The following is a 23,873-nucleotide window of genomic DNA, read 5'->3' as shown; positions in this document are numbered from 1 at the left end:
ACTTTTACAGAATCTCACAAATTTATAAACAGATTTATGTGGATTTATGTAGACTTTTTGCAAGATTTTTATAGACTTTTGTAGAGTTTTTTTTATTTATAGATTTTTATAAATTTTGTACTTAATTATAACATATTATTTTGTTATTAATTTCTTTAAATCAATAATTAATTGACATATATAACATATTCAGTTTGAAATTATTTTCAATATTTATATTAATAAATAAATTTACTTATTTAAAAGTTTAATCATTTAATCCTTATATATGTATATACGTGGGTTTGTATGCATGTTTGTAAATTTTTTAAAATACATCAATTGATTAACATGTAACCTTGTTTTTAAATTGATAATATACATGTGAAAATAATATTATTTAGTATCGTGTGAATATAATTTTGCATAAAAATATCATAGTTTACATATTAATTGAAAATATTAAAATGAATTTAAAAAATCATGGCTGTTACGAGACTATTCAATTATTAAGAATTAAGCAACATTTTTTTGGATCATGTTTTATTATTATTGAATATTAGATTAATTTGTCTAAATCATAAATTAAAAATCACAAAATCAATTCTAGAATTCAAAATTTCCTGTGATATTAAAATAAAAAATTATTAAATGAACGATCAGCCAAAAAATGAAAAATTTGAAAAATAAAGATTAAAATATATATAGAGATACACTTCGAAAATTTGACAGAGTGATAGAAATAGATGAGAGGAGAGAAGATAGGAAGAGAGGTGATGTGAAGCGACAGAGAGAAAAATAAATAACTTGTGTATGAGTTAGAAGTTTTAAAAAGCCATCCAAATCTTTGGGTTGAACCAAATACATTTTTTTACAATTTATAGTTGTACATTAGGCTTTAATGTTTGTATGTTAATGAATTTCATGGAGTTATTAAAAGTCCATGGAAAATTTGAATACCTATAAACTTTTATAGATTTTTTAAAAGTCAATGTTGAATACCACTTGACTTTTTAGAACTCGTTGAAAGTCTATTTTGAATACCACTAGACTTTTATAGAGTATGTAAAAGTCTTAATTTAATACATCTAGATTTTTAAAATCTACAAAAGTAATTAAAAGTCAATAAATCTCCAATATTGAATACACCCCTATTAATGAATTATAATTTGATGCAAATCTAATAATCGAGGCAAGTCAAAATGCTTGCGATACCGAATGTAATAGCAGTATCAAATTGATGGTATGGGATTTCTGCATGTGCAGAGAACCACCTGAAATCGCCCCCGAAGCTTAACATGCATTCGGATGGAAGGATTTCAAATTCACGGTTTATTCCATCGTGATTGTTTGAGCAGTCTTGAAATACAGAGATTTGAAATCCGTCCTTTGACATATTTAATTAACTCGACGACATGGAATCATTTGAAGTCCTGGAATCAAATCTTCTTCTCAAATCCACGTCCTGTGCAAATGAAACAAGTTTTGCATCATTTCCGGCAAGGATAAGTAATTCCTAGTTAAAGCAATTTAAGCGAAAAAACTCGATTATTCAACTTTTCTGGCTCCCCAATCACATCCAAAGCTCAAAAGAAAACATTATAGCTATATCCTAGCTTCTTTTGCTTCCTAAAACCGTATTGGACGAAATATGATTCTGCGTTGATTATTTCACGGCGAACTAAAGTTGGATAAGGAGTTTTTACCAGGGTCATCTTCGTCTGTCATGTTCGCTAGAATCGCTCCATTTGTAGTCCAAACCAGATCCATACTTCCATGCCTCAAGCCTCTGCTTCCATTCATATTTTGTCTTAACTGGAAATGAGTCCAACAAGTGCCTGAAACGAGTTATATTTACCTCAGTTGCAGCATTTAAGAAACAGTTTTTGCTTCGTGGCACAACGAGTCAAAGGAAGAACATGATTACCTTAGCAAAGGGTCAATGAAGGAGGAAAGAAATGTATAAAGTCCCAACATCACAAAATGTCCGGACCAGTCGAACAGCACCAGAATACCAACCTTCATATCAGAATAGAGTCGTTTGAAATTTTCGAGACTGTATCAGGTATACAAGAAGCCATTATGTTTGCTCTACCTTCTTGAATATAGACGGTATGATAAGAGGTCTGGTCAACATTACCAGGCCTAACGTCTTAACGAGAGGACCAAATTGTATGACATCCTGCATCAAAAGACGTCAAGGCAAAATGTGGGGGAAAAAGCTAAGGAAAAGGGAGTGAGAAGACTTGCAGCATTCAAGTAACATAAGAAATGAAAGATGATTTAATAACCTGAAGAAATGGGCGAAGCACTGGATCCCCTAGTTTCTGAAGGAAAAAAAAAAGAGTTTGGAAGAACAAATAACCGATCAAGGAAATGCGGCTATGAGCAAGAGCGAAAATTTGGTTAATAGCTACCTGCATGCTCTGAAAATTGGCAAATAAAAGTTCGTTTATGAAATCAGGTGAGACATTGGACTGCTTTTTGGCTGACATGGCTCTTTGAAACAACCAGGCTGAGCTTAAATTAGGCTGCATATATGCTAAATATAATCAACACGAGTGGTATATACACTGTAGGATTGTAGGAAGAAACAAAACCTGACCATGTAAGGGTTCAGCAGAGATAAACTCCGGGCGTCCAGAAAATCGTTGCTAACTGCTTCATATATGCCTTAAATCTCATGAGAGGAAAATTGTTAGTACAACTCCAAACATTTGTTTCCTTCATTGAAAGTTTTAATTATCAAGATATATATAGGAAAAAAAAATTCAAATTTTGACAAATAAAATGACACATGCCGAGAGTTTTCTGCATGTATCGTAAAACATTTTATACCATCTGTTAATCTTCCAAGATGTCTGGTCAAGCTCCCGAAACCACCAAAAGATACAGGAGATTGTACACCACTAGCATCCCCAAACTGCAGATATCATACACAGAGTGTCATTATTTGAGAGCATAATCTATTGAGGCTTCGAAAAGACGCAAGGTAAACACCTGTAAAACACGATCAAAAGCTGCTGGTAATGGACTGTAATAGAGTCAGTCCAAAGCCATTTACAGAAAAAATAAAAAATAAAATGAAAGTCAGAGCAAGTAAGCAAAATATCCAACGGACTATAAGTTACACATCAGATCTGCAATAGGTCATTTGAGATACCAGAGCTACTACAGATGCAAGTAAATTACTTTAGTTTACGGACATCAACAATGTTTACCTGTCGCGGTATGTAGGAAAAATGCCATATATAACTCTCAAAACCTCCAGATCCTCGAGAGACACACCCTGTAAGATTTGAATAATATAATTGTAAACCAAAAAGTGATATTTATTTTTGTCAGAGGACCTGATCGTCCCCATCCTAGAATGCTACCTGATACTTGGGCATCAATTCCCAATAATCTTCAAGTAACTCTTCCAACTTGGGGCACCCTGGTTCGGGAAAAAGGTACGTGAACATGTATGTTGTTCGCTCAAGTGGACCCGATCCAGCTGGAAATGCCTGAAAAAGAATCCAACTAAATTATCACAAGAAACTAAACTGTTGGTGCAGTAAACGAGGAGCAACGGGACTTGTAACACCTCCCAGAAGTAATGTACTTCTGACTGGCCAACCGTATTCACTGAAGCATTACTAAATATCACATCACTTGTATAATTCTCTTTAAAACCACGACAACAAGAGCCGACAACAAGGCACACACCATCTGGTTGCCTTCCATTCCTTATCTGTCAAAGCTTCAAAGCACGAGAAGCAGTTGTCATAAAACTTATTTGAGGACAAATTATCTATAAGAAATAATTTTTAATTAAAAGTAAGAATTAAGCAATGATGTCAATAGTTTTAAGTTGAATACTCAACTTGCTTGACAACTGGAGAAAAGTTTCCCATAGCATCAATAATGAGGCGTGATGTCAAAATCTTTCCATCTGATAGTTTCAATACCTAACAAGGAAAGAAGAGAAATAATGCAAATGAAAGAACCCTGAAGCATTGCAATGGCTTATTTTCAATATCATTAGTCTTTACACTGTTCATTCACCAAAGGCCATATTTTTTCTTGAAACATACTATAAAATCTGATGTCTTAATATATCTGCATAGGTACAGACAGTAATATTTACCCTGAGCCTTAGGAGTAACACATATTTTTGTGATTCTTAATTTCTCATCCAGCCTCTAAATTTTCGACTAGTTGGTTATCGTGTAGATGCAATACACACCCCAAATCAGATTATAAGAGCAGTGCACATCGATTCATATAAAGATACAATATGTTTTTTAGCAACTTCGCTAAGGCAAAATTAGACACAAAATAGTTACAGACGAAGCCTATTATGTATATGATCCCGCTTGTGCAGACTCATTTAATGAGGGCACGACAGTGGCATTCATTCATCTCAACAAATTGTACCATATAGGTTTAAGCTCAAAAACCTAATATTTAGGTTGTCTATGGCTTGTCATGGTAGGTATTCTTACAGCTGTATCCTCATAAACGAATATGTTTGACACACCACAACCCTCAAAGATGGCCCCACCAAGGAAGGTGAAACGCTTTCTCATGAGCTCTATAAGCCTGGCTGGCCTGCAATGAGCAGAAGAGATGGAAAAAAACATAGAAATTAGATATTTACTCAAAAAATTTCATTTGATAATAGTCACAAAGAGCATAAAAAGCACAATGTGAAAAAAAAGGCTGAGATAACCATGGGTTAAAACAAATTTCTCGATATTGTATGAATACAATCTCATGCAACAGTTGTGGTGCTTCCGAAGGTAATAACCACTCATATACCAAATATTATAGAACCACCACATAGAATATGAACACAATAAAACACTTACGAAACACCAAGATTAAGGATGTCATTAACCCAAATCTCACCCTTCCCTTCGAATCCACATCTGTTCTGCTTGAACGTTGAAATAAATAGTTAAGAAACATTATTTTGGTGTATGAATCAGTCCAAATACAAAACATCTGAACACCAGTTTTCAACTCTGAAAAACTCTCGCTAACATTTGTGACCATACAGGATTGAAACTGGCAGCGGTAACATGATCAATGTCATCTTCTGTTAGAATGCCAACTTCAACGAGCTCCAAAAGCTCTTTCCTAGATATATTCCACTCTTGTTCCCTCTAACCAACAAAAACAATCAAAGGTTATGTCTCAAACAAAACTTTTCCGGAAAAATTTACTGTTTCCCGAAGTTCTCAAAATGCTACAATACCCCCTGCAGTGCAGCCTTTTCTACAATTGCCACTTGAAGACCTCTAGAACTCAATGCAGTAGCAATGAAAATTCCCAAAGTTCCACCGCAAACTATGATGTCAAACATATCAGTACATTTTTCAGCCATTTCAGAATCACGAAATAAAGTGGGAGCATTGGTAACCACTTGTCGTGGTTCTGGGACAACTGCACGAGAATTTGCACTATCAATCTTCCCCATCCTACTTGTATGAACATGCTACACATTCTAATTAGATTATATCGCCTAATGAATAAAATTATCTACCTGGTGAAGCAGAGCAAATGCTGGACCACAAATTGTCCATTCTTTTCAAAGCATTATACGAGTAAGCACCACCAGCACCACCGACTTCCCCATTTACTGGTATACTTTCCATTATCCTCTGCAATCAAAGTTGAAATAAATTGAGCCCCAACCAGGAAGCTAAAAGAACATGGAATATATGTACACTGTGTTCGATGGTTTTGAAATTTCTATCCGGGTTAGCATACAAAATTCATGTAGGTGGGGATGCCGAGACGAAAGGTCTGAACACAATCAGATGCCTGCTTCTGTTCCAAAGTTCCACATATCAAAATGGAATGGGAAACCGGAAGAACAAGTTACATATCAAAATGGAATGGGAAACCAGAATTATGCCCCCAAAATGTACTTGATAATCATTTATCCTCTCTCATAAGTCGAATTGGACGTCGAAGAAATGATTATGGATCTTCCCGTCATACAAATGACAAATTTAGTTAGTACGGGCAGTATATAGAATTCGCTCTTCTTCCATCACAAGTAATATACACAGCGAGAGTTTGTATAACTACAACTTAATTAGTTGATAAACTAAGCAAGCGTAGCATCCAAAATCATGAAATAATAACATCAAACATACAGTGAGAATGCCGGGCTTCCCATCATTGCAAAATCGAAAAGGGATGAAATAGAATCAACGGAACACAAAAATAATGCATTTTTCTATAGCTATAAATGAATAAAAAATGATGAAATCAAGAGAAGTGTACTTGGGTTCTTGAGGGAGTAGAGGCTTGCGCTTGTAGGCTAATAAGTTTTTTTGTGGGTAGAAGCTGTGGGCGAGCGGCAAATGCGTAGTGTCGGAAGAAAGAGATTCCATACTTGTTCATCTCCATTTCCAGTTTTCTGCTTATCTGCCTGCAAATTACATATAGTGTAGAACCAGACACGTAAACCATTCAGGATGCACTTCAAATCTTGTGAGCCGTACAAGAATAGAATCAATAGATTTTTACCAATGTATTTTAAATTAAAAAAAATTATAACTCGGTAAAAGAAAAAACTTACGAAAAATAGGTAAAAATTTCAAACTCAGAAAATACATTAAAATATATATTTTATAAAATTTTCTCTCTGCTCAATTGTTATTTTCTTCATAAATTGATAACATTATTTATAGAATTTCTTTGGAAATAATACAAAAATAAATACATCATTACATACATCTTCACACACTAATTTTCAATTTTTGCAACTCTTATTTTCAACATTCAACTTCTTTTTTTATAATATTTAACCTTTTTATATTCAACATTCCTGCTTATGATGATGATCATGATACAACGATTGTCTTCATAATGTGTTTTTATACTGACTCGTTAAAAACCTTACTAGGTAAAGGAAAAAGAGTGCAGTCACGTAAACTCTCTCTCATGTTAACACGAACAATTATTCACAAATTTCGTAGATTGCGCATCTCAATATTATATCTACGCTTTCTGAATATTGTAGTAGGAAGCGTCTTTGTGAAATGATCTCATGAGTTTCACTTGATTGTATGTAACGAATATCAATATCTTTATTTTTCTCAAGCTCTTGGGTGAATGTAGAGAACTTAGGAGGGATATGTTTAGTTCTGTCGCTTTTTATGTATCCTTTTTTTCATTTGAGTAACACATGCACCATTATCTTCATATAGTATCACATGCTTCTTGTCGAGTGATAATCCGCATGAGATTTGGATATGTTCGTTCATTGATTTAGCCATACACATTCACGACTTGCTTCATGTAGTGCAATAATCTCGGCGTGATTTGATGAAGTTCTTACGAGTATTTGTTTCTGTGAACGCCAAGAAATTGCAGTACCTCCATGAGTAAATACATATCTGGTTTAGGAACGTGCCTTGTGTGGATCAGATAAATGCCCAGCATCATGATAACCAATTATGCTTTGATTGGTATCTTTGAATACAAAAGTCCCAAATCCATCGTTCCTCGTAGATAACAGAATATATGTTTAATTCTGTTCCAGTGTCTCTTTCTTGGATATGAGCTAAATCTTGTCAATAAATTTATAGCAAAAGATATATCAAGTTTTGTACAATTTGCAAGATACATAAGGGCACCAATAGCACTTAGATATGTTACTTCTGGACCAAAAATAACTTCATCATCCTCACATAGACGGAATGGATCTTTTTCTATGTTTAATGATCTAACAACCATTTGAGTACTTAAAGGATTTGATTTATCCATATTAAAACGTTTAAGGACCTTTTCTGTATAATTTGACTGGTGAACAAATATTCAACATCTTTTTGTTCAATTTGCAAACCGGGACAATACTTTGTTTTTCCAAAGTCCTTCATCTCAAATTCTTACTTCAAATACGACACAACTTCTTGAATTTACTTATTCGTTCCAATGATGTTTAAATCATCAACATATACATCAATAATAACGCATCCGGATGTTGTTTTCTTAATGAAAACGTAAGGACATATTGAATTGTTTACATATCATTTTTTCATTAAGTGTTCACTTAGTCGATTATACTACATTCGGCCGGATTGCTTTAACCCATATAATGATTTTTTGCAATTTCACAGAATAACATTCACAGGTTTGCAAATTGAACAAAAAAAATGTGTTTTACCACAACCTTTTATCAAGTCTACAAGACCTGATATTGTACTTACCATTATTTTTGTTAGTTTTAGTTCCAAGAAATATCTTTTATCTCGACGAATAGTGTGTGTTGTACCACTATCAAGTATGCAAACTTCCATGAGATTTATTCCTTGTTTAGCTTTGTTTATAGGATTTTCCATATTTGAACTTCAAAAAAAAATATGCAATGAAAATAAATTACTGACATTATATATGCAATTTATGAAAAATACAATGCATATCATAATTATACAATAAAATATTAGCATATAAGCACATGAAAAATAAAATTTTACATTTATATTCCTCCAATCTATTGATTATTTTCAGATAAATCATTCAGAAAATCTGTAGCAACAAAATGAGTTGAATCAATCAAATGGCCACTTTGTTTAGTGACGTTGGTCTCTTTTTCTTTCCCCTTTATCGATTTTTTATAGAGCTTACAAATGTGCTCAGAGGCTCAAACAAATACGAGACCAATGTCCTGGAGTGTCGCATCTAAAACAAGAACTTTCAAATCGTTTTGAGTGATTTTCATTAACACTCATGTTCTCATGATGCATTTTCAGTGGGTGGTTTGTGACGCCATTTTGAGATGACTTATAGAAGTAACTATCTCGATTATTTTCAAAATCACGGCCGCGACCACGACCACGACCACGTCCACGACCACGACCACGACCATGACCACGACCTCGACCAAAACCTTGTCTCTGAATTTGATTTTAGTTTTCAGGTTTAAATTCATTTTTACTTACATAATTTACATTTACAGAAGCAAATGCTGTTGATACAGTGGGTCGGGACTGATGATTTCTCATTAGCAGCTCGTTGTTCTTTTCCGCCACAAGAAAACTGCGATAATTTCAGAATATATTGCAAATCCACGCATTCTATATAGTTGTTGTAGAGTTATATTTGATGCATGAAAAGTGGAAAATGTTTCTCAAGCATTTTCGATTCCGTAACCTCATGTCCACAAAATTTTAATTGCGAGATTATTCGATACATCATCGAATTTTAATCACTGACTTTCTTAAAATATTGAAATCTTAATGTATTTCATTCATCATGGGCGGTCGAAAGTATAACTTACCTTATATATTCAAATCTTTCTTTTATTCATTTCCACATAGCCATGGGATTTTTTTCGATGAGATATTCATATTTTAAACCTTCATCAAATTGTCGATGCAAAAATATTATAACTTTTGCTTTTTCTTGTGATGAAAATATACCATTTTCTTTGATGGTCTCGCTTAGACCCAATGTGGGGACCCGGACGCTAATCAAGTTCTTAATCATTATTGGGACTAATTAATCAATTATAAAACAGGGTCTAAAATTTTTTCTTTTTAAACTGCGGAACGTAGTGAAATCAAACTAATATACAACTCAGTATAAAATAAAGTACATGTCATGTACCGTCAAAAAACCAGTAAAACTAAGGTTCAACATCTATATATCAAGTGTCACACCCTATATACATCAAAGTCCGAAGTCTCCACTCTATCACGATCTCTCCTCATCTCCTGGACCCTGATCCTGTCCCACCTGTTGTCATGTACACATACAAACAAGACAACAGCCGGATAACTCCGGTGAGAATAAATCCCAGTATAAATCAACGAAACATGCAATCATATAAACAATTATAAAGTATGTAATCAGGTAACAGATATATGTATCACAATCTGAAACATAAACAATCATAAACTATCGCCAATGCTCATAACTCTATCATTCAGACTAGACTCAATCCTAGTCTAGGGATCCCGGTTTCCAGATGTGGTATTCCTATATCGAATTCCGTAATAGAAGGAACAGTCATTCCATTACTCGATATAACCAAATATGGTGTTCCTATATCGAATTCCGTAATAGAAGAATTCCAATCCTATTTACTCGATATAACCAAACATCCGGTGTCCTGACCTAACCGTCATGGACTGTAGCTCTATCGCTAATATCCCATCTTGAGACATCGTGCAATGTGCCCGTGGCGATCCCGCCACTGTCAGGCACTTCCGTCCCAAGATTACTCGTCTAATACCTGCTATCTATAATTCAAGAGAACAAGTACATCAGTCAAATCAATGCAAATATCAATGCAATAAAGTAAAGTATGTGATTTAGGGAAACTCAAGTCTAAACCGACTCAAGTCGATCTCCCAATACCACATTGACTTATACCTTTCTTTCGTCGGTTTCTGGCTCAGTCGAAGTCCTGAATTCACAGTCTGTCTGGCAATGACAATATCAATAATCTCATGTCAATATACCTTTCAAATCAATAACAATCTGCTTAATCTTGATTTAATTCAAAATCAACAGAATAACGGTACAATTTCAATATCTCCGTCAATACAATATCCTCAGATCACAGTTACAATCCATAACCCATATCCAATACAATCTGTAATCCAATCACAATTCAAATCTGTCTGGTATAAATCAATATACTCTAAAAATTCATAACAATTCCATAATCAGTCCGTTTCTTAATCTGACTTCGATTCTATGATGTATAACATGTCAAGAACAACATATATGAGTTCCATTCAATTCTGACAATATCATAATTCCAAAACATGTCAAAACGTAGTAAAACTTACGTCCAGTTGTAGTCTACGTCGATAGGAACTCAATACCGAAGTCGGATTCAAAATCAGACAGGATGGATTTCTCGCAGAAGGCGTAAGGATTTTTCACAACTTTCCTCTGAACCTTCTCTCGATTTCTGGCTGAATTTTCGAAGGAATCCTACTATATATATCGGTGCATGCATGTTATGAGGTGTCCTCATTTTTCGCAAAACACGTAGAACCGCGGGTGCGGTAGCTTCAAGACCGCGGGTGCGCTCATGCTTCGGCAGCACTTCCATTTTCTGAAATTCGACGACCGCGGGTGCGGTCTTGTTTCTCACCGCAGGTGCGGTCTCAGTTTTCCAAAAATTGCTACCCTACTGGACATGCACCGCGGGTGCGGTGTCTTCCTGAGCGCGGTTGCGGTGTTGCTTCGGCAACACAATCTGAAATTCAAAATAAATGGCCGCAGATTATCTTAAATCGTGTCTCCGTTGGCCCTTTCGTAATCACGTTAAATTATAAGTCAATAATCCTTGATTAACAGTGATTAATTCTCGGGCATTACATTTCTCCCTCCCTAAGATACGATTTCGTCCTCGAAATCACCGGCATTTCATTCGTATCAATAAGGAGTATATATACAAAACTGTATAAGAATTTACATCAGTGAAACAATGCTGGGAATTCTTGTCTCATATCCGATTCAGTCTCCCAAGTGCTTCTTCCATGCCATGACGAGTCCATTGTACTTTCACCAACGGAATCATCTTCGTTCTGAGCTGTTTTTCTTTACGATCGATAATCCTAATCGGTTTCTCGACATAACTCAATGTCTCATCCAGCTCATTCTCGTCTGGTTGAATCACATGAGAATCATCAGGGAGATATTTCCGCAGCATCGATACATGAAACACATTTCTCATTCATATATTATACATTATTTGGATCCTAAGTTAGCGGGATTGCAATTTTATATGAGACGAATATTTGAAAGTTTTAATAAACTAATTCCACTATTAGATACTATGATTGATCATGAATGCTTATTCGATATTTTATAGAAATGGTGTTTAAATATTTTACCAAGGAGAAATTAACTTTTTTGATTCAGTCATCGTTATTATATTAATTTGGACTTAATATGAGTCATCGTTAGAGATGGAGCCAGGATTCAATATTACTTAGGGTTGGCTCGTCTTATACTGTATTTAATAAAATAAATAATTAACTATAAAATTTAAAATAAAAAATATGTAAACATCGACTCCATGAAATCATAGAATAAGTGTATTTAATACCTTCAAAACATGGACTTAAAACACTACTAAAGTTGTGCTATTCAATTTTCCTTTGAATAAAACCCATTCATTATTAAATCATTATCAATTATTTCAATCAAATCTCGTTCGATGTAGATTACCATAGAATCTCCGAGAATGAAAAGTTTGCCCTTTTTATTCGTTAATTAGCGTTTCGTGTGACGATTAAATCCCGGATAAATCCAAAACTCGTTATTTTGACCCAAAATTGTAAACATAACATTTTTAGTATTTATTCTACCCTTCCAAGTCATGAGGCACACCCGTGGACCCATGGATCAATTTTTATTTCTTAAATCTCGTTTTTGACATACTAATGAACCCACCGAGCCATCTCCCAATTTAATCGAGCCACGCCCAAGCCACCTTGAGCCAAACCCGAGCCAACCCATCTATGAACCCTAATGACCAGCCACAAGCCCAAGAACCAGCCCCTGGCCCGCGTTTAAGCCCCTGAACCCTGGACCCAAGTGCATGCATGTGTATAAGTGTGTAGCCTAGTTGCATTAGGACTCCTAATTGGACTAGGACTCAACCAGCTGTAAACCCCCGACCCCTCATGAACCTAACCCTCCCTGGAACACGCCCAGACCTAGCCCACGCCAGCCCCAGCCCTCGAACTCGCGCCCGAAGCACTGCCCATGACAGCAACCTCACGTGAAGCCCAAGCTGCCTTGCTTCCCTTATGTTCCCTCTCGACCAGCAACCAACCAGGCCGCACCAGCCCTTGCCCAAACCCTTTTTCACCCTGTCTGGACCCTAAGGACCTAGCCCAGCCCTTCCCAAAGCCCCTTGGCTGAGCCCCTCTCTTCTCTGCACCAGCACAACTTGCGTTGTACCTTACTTGCTCTCGGGTGGAGTCCTTGTTGGCAAGGACTCCTCCCAGCCTCTAGTTTTAGAGTCCTAGCGTGGCTAGGACTCTTCCCTTGACCCATAACAGTCCCTAGCTCGCCTTGGTAGCCCCAGCCAATCCAAGCCTTTACTCCCCATTAACCGAGCCCCTATGATTGCTATGGTAGAAACGTGTTCCCAGCTTACTTTATTCACGTGAGCAGCATATTGGGGTGATTTGGGACTCTCTAAACATATTTAAAAACATCCTTTAACCCTATCCTAATCATGGCAGCCCCTTTTTAACATATTAAACATGTTTTTGAACCAATTAACAAGCTTTCAAATTCATGATGAAGCACAAAAACGAAAATAATAAAATTGAATCTTGTTTTCCATGAAATACATATTTAAACCAATAGTCTGGTGTGATGGATGAGTAGAAAGGAGAATATGACGTGTTTTTGTATTTTAAACACACGAATATACGTTGACGACGAAGAACGAAGACTAGGAGAGCCTAGGTTTGACAACCCTTGAAATCTTTGAATTTTTTCTTCTCAACTTGGTGGTGTGTATCGTGTATGATGAGGGGAGAATTTGTGTGTGCCAAAAATCTGATTTGGGCGTGACTTGTGTGAAGGGTTTGGGGGGATTTTTTAAACATATTATATAGTAATTACCTTCTTAATTAAACTTAGGCCCAATGAGCTCACAATTTTTGTAAGGCCCGAGAAATTGATTACCGTAATCTGAAATGATTTGAGTATATTTACCGTAATCTGAGATTAATCTTGACTGATTTATTGATTAATTAAGGTAAATATAGACGGAACGGAGTGGACCGGGAACGACGAAAACAGACGCGAAATATATGTGCGAGAGTGTGCATTCGCGCACATACGCGGTGTGTAAGCGCGCACATGCGCAGATTGTCCAGAACCTCTCGCGCATATGTGCGAGACAGGGCGCGCATATGCGCGAGGTGGGTGAAATGCCGAGGGAGAACTCCCGAGAGTTCGGCGCATATGCGCGACGTGAACGGCGCATAGGCGCGAGTTGGACAGAGAATGTCGTGCACATGCGCGCACTTGCGCGGACAGTCCAGTAGCCGAGCAGCACATTACGCGCACATGCGCGACGGTGATGGCGCACATGCGCGTGAGGGACAGAAGGTGCGGCGCATATGCGCGGGATTGACGGCGCATATGCGCGAAGAGACAAAATGTCGGGCCGAGAGTTCGGTGCATATGCGCGACGCTTGGGCGCGCATATGCGCCAATCATGCAGAAAGTAAGTATGCCACGTTTATGATGTGTGCAATGTGTATATATATAAATATATATATGCATACAAACGTTTAATGCTCCTCAGAATTGAAGAAAGGGTCGAGGAGGTTTACCAGAAATCCTTACGCCTTTTGCGAGAAATCCGTCCGTTCGATTTTGAATCCGAATACGATATCGTGTTCCTAGCGACGCAGGCTACAACTGGACGTAAGTTTTGCTACGTTTTGAAATTAGACTATTGTCAGAATTGAATAGAATTCATATATGATGTTCTTGTCATGTTAGATATCATAGAATTGAAGTCAGATTAAAGAACGGACTGGTCATGTAATTGTTATGATTTTCGGAGTCGATTTAACTGAGAATTCATATCAGATATGTATGGTTATTGAGATTATGACTAGTATCGATATTGATTATGAGTTCTGGTATTATATCTGTGATGTTGGATTGACGGGGTTATCGAGACTGTATTATTATGCCGTCGAAACATCAGTTAATGGATATTGAGCAGATTCAGTAGTGATTTCGATTATATCGTGATATCGTCGATATGGATTAGATTGTATCTCAATTGACATTGATCAGATTATGTGTTTTGATTTGAGTATTGATCCGAACAGGTATTGAATTGAGTTGTATATTGATATTATATCTGTTCGGTATTATTATTACCAGATTGAGAATGGACCGAGATAGAATCGGGACTTCTTCTTCTTCTTCTGAGCGAGAAGATAAAGGTATAAATTAATGTTGAGTTGGGATTGCACAACTCGAGTGAGGTTTGACTCGAGTTTCCCTAAATCACATACTTTACTTTATTGCATTGATATTTGCATTGAGTTGATTGATATACTTGTTCTCTTGAATTATAGATGACAGGTGTTAGACGAGTAATCTTGTGACAGAAGTGCCTGATAGTGGTGGTATCGCCACGGGCACATTGCACGATGTCTCAAGATAGGATGTTAGCGATGGAGCTACAGTCCATGACGGTTAGGTCAGGACACCGGATGTTTGGTTATATCGAGTAAATAGAATTGGAATTTCTTCTATTACGGAATTCGATATAGGAACACCGTATTTGGTTATATCGAGTAATAGGATCAGAGTTCCTTCTATTACGGAATTCGGTATAGGATCACCACATCTGGAAACCGGGATCCCTAGGCTAGGATTGAGTCTAGTCTAAAACGTAGAGTCACGAGTTTGAGTGACAGTTATATCGATTGGTATTGATGGATGTTGAATTATGTTCCTGATATTGGTACATGCCTAGAATAGAATTTATTCTTGATATTGGTTTATGTGACGGATTAGGGTACATGTTTAGAATATGACTTATTCTCGTTATTGATTCATGTCATGATTTTGATATAGGATATGATTTGCTGTCTTATGCTTTTATATTGTTTATATGATTGCATGTATACATGATTTATACTGGGATATTTATATCTCACCGGAGTTATCCGGCTGTTGTCTTGTTTGTATGTGTGCATGGCAACAGGTGGGCTAGGATCAGGGTCGAGAAGAGAACGAGGCTGGACTAGATAGCGTGGAGATCCGGGCTTTGAAGCAACTTAGGATTCAGCACTGACTTGTAGTTGAACTTAGTCGGATTATTGGAGATCATACAATAGTTGTATGTGATGTTTAATATGTAATTTGAATTTAATTACATTATGTTTCCGCTGTGTAATTTAGAAAAAAAATTTTAGACCCTGTTTATTATTGATTAATTAGTCCCAATGACGATTAAAAACTGGATTAGCTTCCGGGTCCCCACAATTTTGGCCCATAATGCTTAATTAGAATTTAATTAAAATATTAAAATAGTTTTGTTAAAAATGAGTTTGTGAATTTATTAGCCGGGTTGACAAAAAGTTCGTATTTTTGTTGAAAATCCAACCCCGATAAAAATTACGTCCCGACGTATAAAATCACCTCAAAACCCCCTTATTTTCAAAAATAATAAAAACTATGAATGATATTTTAAATAATTAAAAACACTTATTTAATAAAATTATTTTATATTTTTCAGCTCTCGGTCTTCGTTCCTCGATCTCAACTCGAATATTAAAAATAATTTTTTTAATGCAACAATGTAGAAAAATATATTTTAAACATGTAAATATGCCTCACATAATTAATTCATGCAATTAAAACATTTAATTAAAATACAAAAGAATTTAATAATTGCATGCATGTGGTTCATGTGGGCCTTAAAATTTTTGGGGCATTACAATCCCCTTCTCCCCCTTAAATTGAATTTCGTCCTCGAAATTCGCTTATCCTCGTTAATCAAAAGTTTAGATTCAGTTTTAGTATCTCAAAAATCCACGTTTTTGCTGCGCTACTCTGATAAAACTTAAGCTCTAGAATGTCCTTACGTCTCCTTGATCCCAATTAATTTTTCTTTCTAAATCCTTATTTTCAAATCGCAACTTAAAAAGACCCATAATGACCTAGTGCTATTACTATTATAACCTCAAATTTCAATTTTTCTTACAACTCTCAATATTAAAAGATGGATGACCATACTTATCGTATATTACTTTTCTTATTTTATACCCAAAATGTTCATCAACTTATCAAATTTCAATCTTAAAATCCCGAACACATCCGCTAACGCTTAGATATTTCAAGCTTAATGTTGTTTCATCCTTAAAACCCTTGATTAACATTCCTTGTAACATTATAACCAAGATATCCCAATGTTTCAAATATTTTTACAAGTCTAAATCATAAAAAATTCTTATCATTTAACTCATTCAGTTATCACTTATTGTTAAATTAGTCCCCAAATTCCTTAGCAATTGCAAAATAAATTCTTCATTTCCTCAAAAATCATCCTAATTGGCCCCTAATTTCTAAAAACCCTACAGTTAACTCATAAGTTCTTGGTATTCTTAATTCTCTTCTACGGGTTTTCCCATGACGTAATTTCGATAATTTTAAACTTATTTACCCAAAATCAATTTCCTATAACCAATCTTACCTTTCATCAAACTTAAAATCTCAATTTATACATTTTCTTACTTCCAAAGATAATCGCAGTCCTCGAATTATTATTACTTATAAGTAATTCCCAAAAATTAATTCAACTAGTAACCATGAATCGTAAATATTTTCTTAAAAAATCTACGTGTCCAAAAAGCATTCCTAATATTCATGATTAATTAATGAGCCAAAAAGTATAAAGTCAATACTAAAACCCAAAAATCAGCATAGTCCAATTCCACCACAAAGCCAACATGCGTTAAAATCAAATAATTTCTTATTTCATATCATATCACGTATAAAATTCTAAAGCATATAAATCATATATTATCATAAATCTATTAAACATGTGATGTGAACATATAATTCATGTACTTATGCAGGTAACATCATAAAATCATATAAAACATGTAAACTTACAATTTGCTTGACAACTTAGCTTCTCGGCACTGATGGTGGCACAACCCTTTACAGAACCATTTCTCTGATACCAACTAAAACGTCTGCCCTTTTTATTTGTTAATCTGCATTTCGTATGACGATTAAATCCCAGATAAATCCAAAATTCGTTATTTTGACCCCAAATTTTAAACATAACATTTTTAGTATTTATTCTACCCTTCCAAGTCATGAGCCACACCCGTGGACCCATGGATTCAATTTTAAGTTCTTAAATCTCGTTTTTGACACACTAACGAACCCACCGAGCCATCTCCCAATTTACTCGAGCCACGCCCGAGCCAACCCATCTATGAACCCTACTGACCAGCCCCAAGCCCAAGAACCAACCCCTGGCCCGCGTTTAAGCCCCTGAACCCTGGACCCAAGTGCATGCATGCGTATAAGTGTGTAGCCCAGTTGCATTAGGACTCCTAATTGGACTAGGACTCAACTAGCTGTAAACCCCCGAACCCTCATGAACCTAACCCTCCATGGACCATGCCCAGACCCAGCCCATGCCAGCCCTAGCCCTCGAACTCGCGCCCGAAGCACTGCCCATGACAGCAACCTCACGTGAAGCCCAAGCTGACTTGCTTCCCTTACGTTCCCTCTCGACCAGCAACCAACCAGGCCGCACCAGCCCTTGCCCAAACCCTTTTTCATCCTGTCTGGACCCTAAGGACCTAGCCCAGCCCTTCCCAAAGCCCCTTGGCCGAGCCCCTCTCTTCTCTGCACTAGCACAACTTGCGTTGTACCTTACTTGCTCTCGGGTGGAGTCCTTGTTGGCAAGGACTCCTCCCAGCCCCTGGTTTTAGAGTCCTAGCGTGGCTAGGACTCTTCCCTTGACCCATAACAGTCCCTAGCTCGCCCTGGTCTAGCCCCAGCCAATCCAAGCCTTTACTCCCCATTAACCGAGCCCATATGATTGCTATGGTAAAAACGTGTTCCCAGCTCACTTTATTCACGTGAGCAGTATATATTGGGGTTATTTGGGACTCTCTAAAACATGTAAAAACATCCCTTTACCCTATCCTAATCATGGAAGCCCCTTTTTAACATATTAAACATTTTTTTGAATCAATTAACAAGCTTTCAAATTCATTATGAAGCACAAAAACGAAAATAATAAAAGTGCATCTTGTTTTTCCATGCAATACATATATAAAACAATACTATGGTGTGATGGATGAGTAGAAATGAGAATATGGCGCGTCTTTGCGTTTTAAATACACGAATTAAAATGCACGAATATACGTTGACGAAGAAGAACGACGACGAGGAGAGCCTATGCATGACAACCCTTGAAAACATTGAATTTTTTCTTCTCAACTTGGTGGTGTGTCTCGTGTATGATGAGAGGAGAATTTGTGTGTGCCGAAAATCTGATTTGGGCGTGACTTGTGTAAAGGGTTTGGGGGATATTTTTAACATATTATATAGTAATTACCTTCTTAATTAAACTTAGGCCCAATGATCTCACAATTTTGGCCCATAATGCTTAATTAGAATTTAATTAAAATATTAAAATAGTTTTGTTAAAAATGAGTTTGTGAATTTATTATCCGAGTTGCCAAAAAGTTCGTATTTTTTGTTGAAAATCCAACCCGGATAAAAATTACGTCCCAGCGTATAAAATCACCTCAAAAACCCCTTATTTTCAAAAATAATAAAAAGCATCAATCATATTTAAATAATTAAAAACGATTATTTAATAAATTTTTTTTCTATTTTTCAGCCCTAGGTCTTCGTTCCTCGATCTCAGCTCGAATAATCTTTTAAAAATACATTTTTTTACGCAATAATGTAGAAGAATATATTTTAAACATGAAAATATGCACCACTTAATTAATTCATGCAATTAAAATATTTAATTAAAATACAAAGGAATTTAATAACTGCATGCATGTGGTTCCTGTGGACCTTAAAATTTTCGGGGCGTTACAGAAAAGCTCTGCTTCCATCTTTTTACGAAGAGCTCTTTTAACAAGTTTCGTTGCTGAAAATGCTCGTTCCATTGTTGCTGTAGAAATGAGGAGAGTTAAAACAAGAAGAATCAACCTGTCAATTAAATAAATATATCAGATTCGATAAATATGTAAAAAACGAAGATAAAAATATATAAATCACCTGTCAATCAAATCATAAGTTTCTGACTTATTTGTCTCCATTAATCTTCGACCGAATTCAGAAATAGTTGATAAATTCTGATATCTTTCATGGCCAGCAACATCAAGTTTATAGTGATCTAATTTCATTAACAAGTGATGCAATTCTTGTGAATCGAAATCAAGATAATAAAATTTTTGAGCAAGTCGATATATATGATTAACATTAAGAAGCTTAAAGTTTTCTTTAAATTCCAAAGCACAACTGAATTTAAGAAATTCAACTGTCTCATCCTTGAATTTATTATTAAGCTCTTCAAACTGGAAATATATTGCAGCTGTAAATACATCAAATCGATAGTGATGCTCAACTGTGATTGAATCATTTTGTTGACAATAACGGCCTATACCAGATTTTAAAAACAAAAACCAAAATTCCAATTAAACAAATCGATTTTTCAAATTAATTCAGCTCGATCAGTTATGAAACGTTCCCTACTCATTTTTCTTTAAAATATACTAGAATTTTTTTTATAAATATATATGTCCAATCTTGGCAATATACATATAATTACATATATATTTTGCAACTTTAAAAATAACCCAACAAACAATTATTTGAAAATACAAAAAAAAAAAAATTCAAAGCATAAAATCGTAAACTTCAACCAACCTAAACTAACATTATTCCAAAAATAAACTTAGCTCTAACATCCTCTAAAACACCTCTCAAAAACCTCACAAGTCATAAAAATCTTTAAGTAATAACAAATCTTGTGTGCACCTTTAGTCCAGCTAGATCAACCATCAAGACCTCCATTAAAATCAATCTCATGCTCACCTGCATCGATCACACCTAATGAGTCTATTGACTCAGCAAACTTTAACCATGATAGCAATTAACACATATATATTCACAAGCAACAGTGAAAATACTTTTGATAAAATAGCTTTTCACGTTTTCATTTAACATATCATATCATATTCCCTTTCATCATATACGTATACGTTTCCATTTTTTTATTGAATTCAGATCCTCAATTGTGGCTTTCGTATTAGTTGTAGGTCGATGGATCCATCTACATATTACCACGGTATCAGGCGGCGGGGACATGAGCGACACTCTCACCCGTCAATTGAGTCTTGGACTTACATATCATCATATCATCGTATTACTCACATTCAATTATCCTCCTTCAACTTTTCATATTTCCATCACTTATAAAAATGCATATACATATAAATCATTTTTTTAAAACTAATCACGTAACATGTCTTTTATCATTAACATTTCTTCATAAAATTTCATAAAAATATAAAATAAACTTTTTAACATTTATTATAACATTCAGGCACTGACAATACGTGTAACATTTTTCAGGTGTAAAATGACCGCTTTGCCCGTGAATCCATATCTTTCCCAATTTATCCTTAGACCTAAAAACGACGACCCAAATCATTCCAAATTTAACGTGACACCTTAAAATATGCCCATAAATATTTCTTACACGTAAACTTAAGCTTCTTGACTAATTTCCCGATTTGTTTTAAAAGCTTAGCCGTACATCTCGGTTTTGACTCGAAACTTTACCAAACTTTTCCAAATTCGAACCAAAGTTTAATAACATCTAACTAAACCATATACAACCCAATTTAAGCCCATCAAGACCCTCGATCAATAATAGAACATCTACTGCAATTTTGGCCCCTCATGGTTCGAACCCTAGCTTTCCTAACCGTGCAACCTTCGGTCCTAGCCACTAACCAGCACAACCGGACCCTAGCTAACCACTTTAGGACCATGCCTGACACCTAGGGAACCTGTTGGAGAGATCTTATCATGCATAGAAGCCGCAACCCTCCAAACCCGTCGCTACATGCATATTGACGCAAGCCTCGCCCTGCTGCCACTAGCCCTGGACCCAGCCCTAGTGCAACCTATCTAGGACCGTGGCTCAGCCCTCACTAGACCCTTAGACGTGGCCATGATAGCAGCTATCTGCTGTGTTCAACTAGGAAGCAGTCGCACCCCTAGCCGAGCCCTAGCCTCCAAGGATTCTAATTTTTTGTGTGTGCAGCTCTTCACCCTTCACGTCCATCCCCCTGCAGCCTCATATAAGTCTACTAAACCCCCTCAAAATTTTCCCTCTGTATGTCCCTACCATGAAGCCCCCTTACGTATAATTAGCATGAGTTTTAAATCATGAGAACACAAGTTTCGATCGTGAAGAACTCAAAAACTAACTCAAACAAAATATTACATGTATTCCATGCAAACACACATCAAACTTATATTATGGTGTGAAAGATGAGAAAAATAAGATTAAAGCGTGCCTCTGCGTTTATTACGCATGAAAACAACTTGGCAGTGCGAGGAACATTGGCGAAGAGACGACCCTTGCTAACTTTCTCCAAAACCATGAGTCTCCTTCTCAAACTTGGTGTGTGCGGCCGTGTGGTGTGTGAGGGGAGAATCCTAGTATTTCTTTAGGGTGAGGGGCGTGTGTTATGAGGATTATGGGTAGGGTTTTAGGGCTTTTATTTTAATTAAAATACATGATGTAAGCTTAGGCCCATTAACCAAGTATAATAGTTTCATTAAGCCCGTTAAGTAATATTTAAAATATTTTGTTTAGAAAAGTTTGTGAAAATATTAGTCGAGTTTTCAAAACGGCCCTATATTTGTCAAAAATAGATTGCCGATTTAAAACACGACTCGGTGTGTAAAAACATCTAAAAAAGTTGCAATTTTTTAAAATATCATATATCATATACCATATATTAATAATTAAAATTAATTATTTTTTTAAAAAATATTTTTCCTTATGTGGTCCATGGTCTCCGTTTTTTATCGCGTTTCGAATAACCTTTACAACACATTTTAATGTCTTCAAGTAGAAAACTACATCCTAAACACATAAACATGTATAACATAAATAATTCATGCAATTAAAATAATTTAAGTAGCTATTTTTCATTTTTCCTAGATTTGCATACAGTTGTATTATGTTATCGCGTTTTGGACCTTACAATTCCTCCCTCCCTTAAATGAAATTCGTCATTGAAATTAAAACTTAACGAATAACTCCGAGTAGCGACTCCTCATGTCCCTCTAAGTTTCCCAAGTAGCTTCCTCCTCTGAGTGATATAGCCACTTGACGTTGACCATTAGAATAACTTTGCTTCAAAGTCTTCTTTCTTGCCTATCCAGAATTTGTATAGGTCTTTCCTAGTATGACATGTTTGGAGTCAACTGCAGTGGTTCATGATTTAGTACATGTGATGAGTTTGATATGTACTTTCGCAGCATCGAGATATGAAACACATTGTGCACTCTAGCTAGCATCGGTGGCAACGCCACTCTATAGGCTGATGTTCCAATCCTCTCCAAAATCTCAAAGGTTCTATGAACCTTGGACTGAGTTTTCTCTTATTGCCAAATCTCATAACACCCTTCGTAGGTGCTATTTTCACAAATACGTGGTCGCTTACTGCAAACTCTAGATCTCTTTGTCATTTTTCGGCGTAGCTCTTTTGTCGGCTTTATGTAGTCTTCATCCTATCTCGGATTTTGACTACTAGCTCCGCGGTTTTCTTGATCAAGTCTGGACCAAATTCCCCTCTTTCACCAACCTCGTCCCAATATATAGGCAATCTACACTTCCTCCCATAAAGTGCCTCGTAAGTAGCCAATCCTATAGATGATTGGTAGCTATTGTTATAGGTGAACTCCACTAGTAGTAACTTTGGTTCCCAACTTCCTTGGAAATCAATTACACAAGCTCGGAGTAGATCCTCCAAAAGTTGAATCAACCTTTCAGACTGACCATCGTTTTGAGGATGGAATATTTTATTGAATAACAACTTTGTCCCCATCGCTGCATGAATACTCTTCCAGAAAGATGATGTGAACCTCTGATCTCGGTCAGAAACAATGGACACTATAACCCCATGTAGTTGGACTATCTCTCGAATATACAGCTCTGCATACTGCGTCATAGTGAAAGTCATCTTAATAGGTATAAAATGAGCTGATTTCGTAAGACGATCAACTATTGCCCAAATGGCATTACAACCTCTATTAGTCCTTGGCAATTCCACAACAAAATCCATCGTAATATTTTCCCATTTTCA

At 36.0% G+C, this 23,873-nt stretch overlaps 1 protein-coding gene across 4 annotated transcripts; it reads right to left on the bottom strand.

Moving 5' to 3' along the window:
* Positions 1-1,132: 1,132 nt before the first annotated feature.
* On the bottom strand, positions 1,133-6,469 carry LOC140819454 (uncharacterized). Of its 4 annotated transcripts, none has more exons than XM_073179553.1 (19): positions 6,259-6,469; positions 5,510-5,627; positions 5,222-5,409; positions 5,008-5,129; positions 4,833-4,892; positions 4,467-4,572; positions 3,846-3,929; positions 3,566-3,712; positions 3,357-3,485; positions 3,201-3,268; positions 2,980-3,013; positions 2,818-2,902; positions 2,585-2,652; positions 2,397-2,510; positions 2,271-2,306; positions 2,075-2,161; positions 1,907-1,998; positions 1,686-1,817; positions 1,133-1,444 (listed from the first exon to the last, which is right to left on the bottom strand). In XM_073179553.1, exons 1-18 carry the CDS (start codon positions 6,445-6,447, stop codon positions 1,691-1,693), a joined length of 1,854 nt encoding a protein of 617 aa, XP_073035654.1. In that variant the 5' UTR covers positions 6,448-6,469; the 3' UTR covers positions 1,133-1,444; positions 1,686-1,690. The 4 variants fall into 4 exon arrangements, with proteins under 4 accessions (XP_073035654.1, XP_073035655.1, XP_073035656.1 ...); XM_073179554.1 differs by having other exon boundaries at positions 4,833-4,897; positions 5,022-5,129; XM_073179555.1 differs by having other exon boundaries at positions 4,873-4,892; positions 5,022-5,129.
* Between the last annotated feature and the right edge of the window lie 17,404 nt (positions 6,470-23,873).

The sequence above is a fragment of the Primulina eburnea genome, chromosome 18 (genome assembly GCF_022965805.1).
Source record: "Primulina eburnea isolate SZY01 chromosome 18, ASM2296580v1, whole genome shotgun sequence".
Lineage (NCBI taxonomy): Eukaryota > Viridiplantae > Streptophyta > Magnoliopsida > Lamiales > Gesneriaceae > Primulina > Primulina eburnea.
This window is presented reverse-complemented; position numbering and strand designations above follow the sequence as displayed.

What these genes read in the sequence shown, in the direction of transcription:
- LOC140819454 (XM_073179553.1), bottom strand. Translation starts at nt 6,447, where the DNA reads ATGGTTTACGTGTCTGGTTCTACACTATATGTAATTTGCAGGCAGATA. An exon ending in AAAAGGCTGCACTGCAGGGG is followed by an intron (nt 5,130 to 5,221) that starts GTATTGTAGCAT and finishes TTTGTTGGTTAG; the next exon opens with AGGGAACAAGAGTGGAATAT. An exon ending in TACCGTCTATATTCAAGAAG is followed by an intron (nt 1,999 to 2,074) that starts GTAGAGCAAACA and finishes TCTGATATGAAG; the next exon opens with GTTGGTATTCTGGTGCTGTT.